The 10,000-nt window shown below is 36.6% G+C and overlaps 1 protein-coding gene across 1 annotated transcript in view; it reads right to left on the bottom strand.

Moving 5' to 3' along the window:
• Positions 1–1,529: 1,529 nt before the first annotated feature.
• Positions 1,530–10,000, bottom strand: part of LOC135219695 (cubilin-like) — a 52,970-nt gene continuing 44,499 nt past the window's right edge. Inside the window, exon 2 of the mRNA XM_064256669.1 lies at positions 1,530–8,138. Coding sequence (XP_064112739.1) covers positions 3,664–8,138 — 4,475 coding nt within the window. The 3' untranslated portion in view covers positions 1,530–3,663. The remainder of the gene's footprint in view (positions 8,139–10,000) is intronic.

Genomic DNA, 10,000 nt, shown 5'->3' on the forward strand with positions numbered 1-10,000 from the left:
CTTTACCATTAGAAGAGTTGCCTGACCGTTGAATGCTGTAGAGCCAGGTACATTTTCCGTTACGGCGTTTTACGAAAGCGCGGATTGCCATTTTATAAGCGCGTTGCGTTTGTCACGAAAGTGCATTTTTTTTCTCTCTCTCTCAAAAGAGTGGCTGAAATTTGTATCATAAGCTCGTTAGCCAGACTTTACCGTCTGTTGGCCCCTGCTCACTAGCCAGTGGTACCAGCGCTTGAAAAATCTTTCAAGATCTTGAAAAATTAACTCGAAGCTTGAAAGCTTGAAATTAAAATGTGAAAATCTCCGAAATCTTCAAAATTATGTACTGAAAGTCCTGAAACAGACAATCTAGGGAAAAATGAAAGCAGGTATCGGTCAGACAGCTTAGTGTTCTTGTCACAACTTTCTTGTCAGCTATGCGAGGGGTTTCGTTTAAAAGAAGACAGTGTCGTTGCTACGTTGCACAACATGGAGCCAAAGGAAGCAATAAGTATTAAAAGACAGATTAAGTCCACCATTAAACTTGTCCTGAACTTTCCTTCTTCAGTGTCTGAGCATCAGCTTGATAACCTCCAGGAAGAATGGCGGACCCTTATTTGGGAAAGGGAGAAAGTGCATCCGATACTTTCTCAGGAATTACTTGAATTTTGGCATAATTTAAGGAATATATTAGATGGAAATGGTCAGTCCAAGTTTAGTTTACTGTGTGACTTCATGTGTGGCCTTGTATTGCCAGACACTGAAGCTTGTGTTGAAAGAATATTTTCCCAATTGAATCAAGTGAAGACGAAAAAAAAACACTGCCCTTTTGATGTCATGTTTTGCTTTTTGAACGCGGTTTCAATTCTGAATCCGCGCTTTCGTAATACGCCCTTCCGTTATTGGATTTACATAAAAAATGTAATTTTCACTAGGTTACCTAGTTCTGTACAAGCACATACACTTTTCCTTCAAGTTTGCTAAGGTTTGAAAGAGAGTATGATGCCTGATGTGGGCTTCCGAAATCTGGGTAACCAACAGAGACCAATTTTGTTGGTCGTTTTCTCTCTGCTTTGCGAAAACTATTTGCCTTGAATATTCAAAACTCGACAGCAATTGTCAACTATTTTGGCATCATATTCTGGTTGACGAAGTCCGTATCCAAAACGAGGAACCATACTTTTCAAATATTGTTTGAAAAACCTGAATGCCCATAGAGCTGGTTCATTTTTCTTTAGCGTTATGAAGTCACCTTTCTGTATCGAGCATTCGTCGTGAAATCTGGAGTTTGAGTTGGCACTGAAACAAAACGATTCCATAAAATCTAAATATTCATTTGACAGCATTTATTCATCAGATTTATGATTTATGATCCGTTAAGTAGTCTGGGTTTTATAATGAGGTAATACAGACTTAGAATGGAGACAAAAGGACAGGAAGGAACAATTGAAACAACATTTTCATATCTATTAACAACCATTTATTTATCTTATGTCAATAACGATCATTTGTACTTATTTTATAACCGTAACAACGATATCAATAGAAAAATAACCTTCTAACCAACGTCAGACATTGACGACAATAAATACTGTACAAAATGTGTATAAGAAAACTGTACAACAATAAGACAACGAGAAACGAAAATAAATTAATGTAATAGTATGAAAACACTGAGACTAAACTGAGAAAAGCGAAAACAAAAGAATGAAAGTCCTGATATCAAATAAAAGAACAGGAAATGAAAGAACGAGACAAAAGTAATAAAGAAGAAACTGAAAGGACGGACAAAGCCAGACAAAAATCAAAGAACGGAAGTCATAAGATGTAACAAGAGGATATCAGTTAAATTAAATAAATAATTAAATAAATAAATAGGCTTTTGCAATTAAGAAACAACAACAACTTACATTTACAAGCAGATGATTCAATATGTAGCTAAATAACTGTAAGACTAACAAAATCTCGAAGGCACATCTTAAGTATAAAATGGGAAAATTCTGTCCCTATTTTACGGTGAGACTATAACTTGAATAGCTTCTGAAAATGAAAACATCAACAACAGCAAAAAACGAAAGACATCATTAAAAATATGTAAAAAGGAACAATAGCAAAAATAACAATAACCTAAGGCTGGTCACACATACTAAGCACAAACAATAAGCTTTAAATATGCCTAGATATTCAGTTTGATTCATTGATAAATTATTTTAAAAATACAACACGAGTGTCTGTTTCTCTCTCTCGACTTCAACGTAATATTTTACAAAAGTGAAAAATAAACAGTAGGGAAGGTTTCAGAAGTTATGTGGATATTCTTTGAGGGAAAATGTGAAACGTCACTTATCGTGGTTTTTCCTTATTTCAACTCCACTACATTTGTGCTTATCAATTCTTCAAAATAACAAATACAGTACAAGTTTGGGTTACTTAAAAATGCATATAATCCTTGATATATAAACTATTCAATTAAACTAAAACATATATATCATTACATGTAGTATGGAATGGAAAACGTACATTGATGAGAATAAAACAAATATTCTCAAAATAACAATAATAAGAAGAATTGAGTATTGTATTTTTCAGTCATTTTTAAAACTGTCTGTGTATTAAACATTTGCAGCCAAAATTAACGTTTTGTAATTGTAATAAATTGCACCTTCAGTTTTGATAGATGCCGCTTCAATCTACGTAATGAACACTAGCATTTATTAATCTTTGTTTTAGCCAAAGACAACATCGCTAATTCAAAATAAGAATAAGTCATTCTGTTCTTTTCAAACGAGTCAGAATGAATTGGCAAGTCTTGGCGGCATTTTAAAGGGTATCATGTTGCGCCTCAGTAACGTGAATCTATTATAGAGCTTGGGTTTGCATTCGCTAAGTTCGAGGTTCGATCCCCGTTTTCCGCGCTCCAGTCTACCCAACTGTGACTGGGATGAGCGTCAAGCTAGGAGTCAAAAATGGGTCTAAAAATCTGCCATTCTTACTGCTTTATGAAATTTATTGTAGTGGCTTTTCGGTCTACTTCTTTTCCTTATGAACACTTTATTTCACAATTTTTTCGCCCTTGAATATATTATCCTTCATTACACAGATTACTTTCCACTATAAAATGCCACTTCTTGGTACACGCGGAATAAAGGTAGATGAATGCATTTGACAAAGGCAATCATGATTATTCACATCCTGTGTTAGTTTGTCATTTTGAGTATGAAGGATAAATGAGACGAACTAAAGCACATGTTCTGTCACAACATCACCCGAGATCACTAGTCCAGGAACATTAAAACCTATTTAGCTGTCAGGTCATGACGTGTGTGACAGGCTTGAGAAAGTAATGGAGCTCGGATTAACTTGGAAGTCAGTACAGTTCGGTTAGTCACCAAATTTTCTTTCGCCTTTTCGTTTCTTGTACACAAACGAAATAAAATGTCGTTGGTTATTATGATTGTTATTGATTTTAGAATCTACGCAAGGAGCACAGTAAATATTCAGATTAATTAATGTGTGCATATGCACAGATATATGGCCAGACGAATCAATAAACAAAAAGAAGTCAAGACAATGCAGACTACTACAGTAGAATTGCTCCTGTCAAGAGGGGCAGCTACAAGAGGAAAATGTACCAATAAATGTACATACTGGTTCACATGGCGACTATATGGTACAGAAATATGTTCATCCCATGACGTGGACCGAGGCAGCTAAAACTGCTAGTGGAGATGTAGTATGGAGTACTAAGATGGCTTCCCGTCCGTATACATGTATGGTTCGTAAACCAGCGCCACCACAAACTCTTTCTCCTTCTTCATTCACACCACCAACGTGTAAGAAGTGGGTGGTGCATTCTGGGTCACTGGGGATGTAAGCTGCCCACACCATTATTGTCAACCCCTTTCCTCCCCTAGGTCCAACTATGTGCCACGCTGATGGCTTATGCTGTGTGCCTGGCCACCCTACTATCATGGCTGGCAGAGCAACGTCGACGTTCCAAACTCCTTGATGGTCTACAAACTCATATTCTAACGTGAATCCTGTTTTCACATCTGTACTTCCTCCCATGAAAGTGATCACAGATGATACATCTAAGAGAATATAATAAGGGTATGTGCTTCCTGTCAATGAAACATTACGAGTTGCATCTGTTAAGTTGAGGTAGTCAGTTTCTGGTAAAAGATCTATGTATTTCACTTCAATTAGCATTGCTGACCTAGACGTCCAGGTGCATGTCATTGGCCCATGAAATGGTTCTGGGTGGTTTGGAGAAGATAAGGTGCCAGTGGGACTGTCATTATTTATTTCACCTCCACATCCTCCAGCCCTAAACCTAAATTCTAGTGGTGGTAGTGCAGGTGTGTTAATCAACAGTAACAAATCTTGTGTGGTCATGACAACTGGCAATAACTCATTATTGCAGTACATTTCACCCTGGTTCAAGAAACCTTTGTCAGAAATAATTACGCTGCCCTCCTTACACTCACTTGTGTCAGGTATTTGACGCACACTTTCTGACCTCCTCTTTGCAAGTGGTTCAAGCAACATTACTTTACCTTCACTTGGCCTTACACGAAAGAGACAATAATCAGTGTTTGGGAAAAAATCGAGTGTTGAGATAGTTCCTTCTCCCACTGCTGCTGTGTCAATATCAGCACCACAGCCTGATACAATTGGTCTCACTTCAAACTGGAAACCATCACTCACTTTTCTGGAATCAGATTTGAATATCACTCTCAACTGATTTCCAACACTGGTGATCACTGTGCCATTAACGGACCCTGTAAAAGAATATATTGGATTATAGCTATATAAGGGGTCAATGACCTCTAATTTATCTGATGCATGAAGTTTCAATTTCTTTATTTTCAATTGGATTCTGTCACTGATATTTGTAATATTTGCTTCAAATTGCCAAATGCACTCCATATAAGTGGGATACACATTGCCATAGCCGGGTGACTCTATTATAGTTGGTGATTCATCTTTCAGTGTAACAATACCGCCACAAGCAAGAACATTGTATCCAATCTTGTATCCTTCATACTCATTATTACTTCTGGTTTTGAACTTCACAGAAAATGGAGTATCCATCAGCAAAGTATAGGGAAGTGGTGATATCCTTGTGGGATGGATAATAGTTTCGACTCCTTCTTTAACTATAGTAAGAGTATCCAGGGATGTGTTCAATGGGATATCAATGTTTTTAAATTCCAGAGCAACTGTTCGATTAAGGTCATTACCTTCAAATTTAACATCACAAGATAATCCAGCTGGATATGTATTCAAGTTTTTGGATGTTGGAGTTACAACTATTCCTTGACTGCCAAGCCCTACAATGAGACACGTGGTACACAGGTCTGTTACTGGCAGGTCTTTCATTACCTGTAATACAAAGCTAACAGATCTTGGAAAGGGTTCTATGATGACTAGAAATTCTTTTGTGGTTGCCAATGATGTAATTAAATCCTTTGATAACTCCCTTAATGACTGGAATGATCCGTCTGTAGATACGCTTATTGTGTTTAAGGCTCTTTTACTTGATGTTGCAATATCAAGAGCTATTCTGTTGCCATCACTTTTGAACCTATAGACACAAGTAGTTTTATGATCCAGTGATTTTGATTTCAAAATTATCTTATCATCCCCAACATTAAATGTGGAGCCACAAGTAAATTTGACCGGACTGATAAGTACCATATAGCTATTAACTTTTTCTGATGATGGTACAGTAGGATTGATTGTGAATTCAGAACTGGTTGTTATATAAGTCTTCTTCCAATCAGATGAACATAGTTTGGTAGCTGCGCCCTCTTCAATATCCAGAATCTTCAAAGGACATGTGATTTGAGGTAAAGAGAGCAAGGTGTACTTTATAGCCAATCTTTCTTTTTTATTTTGCAACCTCTTGATTGTAATGAGACAAGAGGATGTACCTCCATTGGTAACAATCACAGGCTTTTTCTTAACTTCCAGTTCAGTCCCACACTCAGAGTATGTAGCATAAGCATTAACTTGAATGATAGCTCTCTCCTCACTGCTTATGACCATGTATTTGTCTGATGGGTCAATGAAATTTATTGTCCTTGTGTTATAGCTGAACAGGTCATTATACATGGCTGTCTGAGATATGCGAACATTACTTACCCGTTTGAAATCAAGAACGAGTGTACTGTTTTTCCCTTTGACGACCCAGGCACACTCTTCTTCATTCTTTGAAACACGCAGATTTATGTTGGTTCCCGGGGCTAGGACTGTATTTCCACCACAGTGAGATGACGCCATTCCTCTTATTTCAATCTCAAATTCTCGCGCCGAATCATAAAAATCAGACGAAAACTGAAATTTGATATTGTTACCAGCCGTCATGATTGATTCGCCTTCCATGTTCCCACAGTACCATTCAGTGTTATTAATGAATTTATCTGTAATCGACAAATAGTCACCTTCAGTACAAGGTAGCTTGGGCTCCAAACTAAATTTCTTAAAAATTATCTTGAATCTTTCAACAGACGTTTCTCTAACGTCGATATCACAAACTGTGAAACCTGGATAAACATATGGAAGTGGTGGAGATTTAAGCGTCCAGACATTCCTTTGTGTCTTACTTAGTACACATTTATTTTCTCTTATTCTTTGTATTCTCGCGTAGATGGAATAACCTTCATAAACAAACACATTTCTAGAGTCACTTTCAAAATAAAGTTTTAGTATCTGGCTCTTCGTTCTGTAACTTTCCTCCTTCAGAGTTCCACAGTAAGTCCTGTTGAAATTCTGCCCTTCATCGATTATCGTCAAAGAATCAAATCCACACTCAGAGTGTTCTTCAATATCAAATTTGATGAACTGCAGTTTAATGATATATTCTTCTCCCATGTCATGTTGTAATGTAATAAGGCATCTTGCATTGTCATCATACCCATTCGGGTATTTACTGGAATTGATGATGAAAGATGCATTCTCTTTCATATCAATGGTGGTGTTACAGAGTCTAACCTTCTTGACGGGGAAAACCTGAAACTGGGCTCCAGGCTGGAACTCGTCCTTTCTCAGTACATTTTCAGCAAACGAGACAGAAAATATTTTTGAAACATACACTTTCTTGATATCAAAGGGTTCCATCGCACCAAAACTTTCTGTTGTAACCTTCAGCATGTCTTGAAGTGCTTTCTCCCCAAAATAATTGACCAGTTCAAGGGACATTGCTGACTTTGAAGTGATGAGCCAGTGGCACCTTGAACCTACTATGCTTGCTGGAGTTGTGAAGAGAAATGTTTCGTTACCATTGATGTCATACTGGCCTCCACAGGTTGTTTTCAGTGCCAGGACTTCCATCTTAAACCCCTTCCGTTCAATAGTGTCATCACTGTTGAAGTTGATCGTCAAAGAATTACTCATGGAGAGTATCAGAGGGTCATATTTATCACCACAAAATACCTTTGACGCACCGACCGCATGATCAGTAATCGAAAGGTAATCGTTAACGCAGGTCCCTTGCTCTAGGGAAAAATCTAGAATATGCAGCTGAATCTGATCAAAGTTTGTCCCCAATTGTGCACTGATTGTCCACGTGCATCTGGCATCGTTTGGATAATTATTTGGATAGTTTGGAGAGGTTATAATCTGACTTTCATTAAGAGTAATGACTCCCCCACACTGAGTTTTAGACACTACCCTGTTGTTTGGTGACCAATTAGAGTCATTTTTGTAGTCTGCAGGATTAATCGCTTGCAAAGAATGGTCGCCATAATTGGTTATAAATTCATCAATGAATCTCTCTAATAACGAAGATCGCTCCTCATGGTTCATGGAAGTTTTACCAGCGTTAGTTGACGCTCCTTGTAAGTTATCAGCACTGTCAACATTAATTCTGGTAGAAATGCGTTTCTGGTTTCTATCAGACAGTGTCATTTCGATGTCAGAATTCGTGTCTATGCTTCTGCCACGGCTTTCATCAAGGGTCAGTAATTCTTCCTCATCACTCTCCAAGCCTTCGAGGACATCGGATTCCAGTAACCTCGATCCTTCGATTCTTCTATTCGACTTCACAGTCTGAATATGAACTCCACTCTCCTCGTTTGGAATGTCTAAAGAGACCGATGACGACTGCGGGTTCTCTGCAATCTCTTGTGAGGTTGCGTTTGGAATTAATGCCCAGTCTGAAAATGGGAAGAAAAGTACGGATCAGTTACATTGAACAAATATGTAAATCTTCAAATTGAAGTTCGCAAACAAACACATGATTACACAAGTACATGCATAAATAAATGTAAACTGTTGATATGGCATGCAAAACTATTTAAATGATTATACATATAATTACCAACCATAAATATTAATTATAGAGTAAATATGATCTGTCATATGACTTATTTTTCCATAGTGGACAGTAATTTTTAATTGACAGTAAGCATAGTTGTTAAAATTTATGTCGCTAGTTAGATATGAATTACAGGGGAATTTGGATTCAGCAAAGTTAGTTATAATATATGTATATATATATATATATATATATATATATATATATATATATATATATATATATATATATATACACACACATACATATTATATAACTAACCTTGCTGATGCCAAATTCCCCTGTAATTCATATCTAACTAGTGACATAAATTTTAACAACTATGCTTACTGTATCTTTTATATATATATATATGTATATATATATATATATATATATATACATACATATATATATATATATATATATATATATATATATATATATATATATATATATATATATATATATATATATATGTATAAAGGATACAGGTGGACAGCTAATCAGTCGATATATGAAGATCAGAGGGCAGTGGAAACAGACTGATACATATAAACAACTTTATTTGTGCTGACGTTTCAAGACAACAAGTCTCATTTTCCAGGCTGTAAATAAAAAAGAATAAATCTTGTAAATTATGAAAACAAACAAATTATACAAAGATCTAAACAGGGTAAAAGTATCATCGAAATATCTTTTGGAGGATAAGGGGCAAATACTGAGAGGGCAGCTGTCCAGCAGCTTTCTGTGCTGGACACAGCCTTTATTTTTAATAACACTGCTTTTAACAAGTTGATGGTATGGCGATGGGTTCCCCTTTGTGCCCAACGTTCGCAAATATTTTTGTGTCCCTTCGAGGAGCAGCTGCTGGACAGCTGCCCTCTCAGTATTTGCCCCTTATCCTCCAAAAGATATGTAGATGATACTTTTACCCTGTTTAGATCTCGTTCTGATGCTGAAACTTTCCTTGATCTCGCTAACAGTAGACATCCTAATATAAAATTCAGTATTGAAGTTGAGCAGATAATAAGTTATCCTTTTTAGATGTTTCAGTCTCACGAGAATCAGATTGTTTTAACACAAGTATTTGGAGGAATTCTACATTCACGGGTTTAGGATCCAACTTCTATAGTAGCTGTTTTTTTTACTTTAAATTAAATGCCTTGTCTACTCTTTTATATAGAGTCTTCCATTTATCCTCGAATTGGCATGCCTTTAATAAGGAAATTCAAATTTTACACGAGTTTTTTACTAGCAACTTTTTTCCATCTAACCTATTTTTTCAGTATGTGTGGAAAATTTTAAACAACCATTTCATGCCAAAGTACAATATTCTAACCGTTCCCAAACTTCAAATCTATGCCAGTGTTTCATTTCTGCATGATAAAAGTCTTAACCAAAAGCTTTCGCAGATTATTTCACGATATTATGGATCAGTCAAAATTAATCTCATTCCAAAGAATCCTCTGAAGATTGGTTCTTTATTCAATACTAAAGACCGTTTAGGCGACCTTATGACGTCTGGGGTGATATATAAGTATGATTGTCGTCGGTGTTCTCGAGGAACTTACGTGGGCTGCACCCAAAGACTTCTCAAGGTATGCGCCGACTCTCACAGAGGCGTTAGCTATCGAACGGGCAATAAATTGAGTAATCCCGAATTTTCGAACATAAGAGAATATGCCAAAAAATGTGGTAGCAACACTGAATACAATCAAT

The sequence above is a fragment of the Macrobrachium nipponense genome, chromosome 1 (genome assembly GCF_015104395.2).
Source record: "Macrobrachium nipponense isolate FS-2020 chromosome 1, ASM1510439v2, whole genome shotgun sequence".
Classification (NCBI taxonomy): Eukaryota; Metazoa; Arthropoda; class Malacostraca; order Decapoda; family Palaemonidae; genus Macrobrachium; species Macrobrachium nipponense.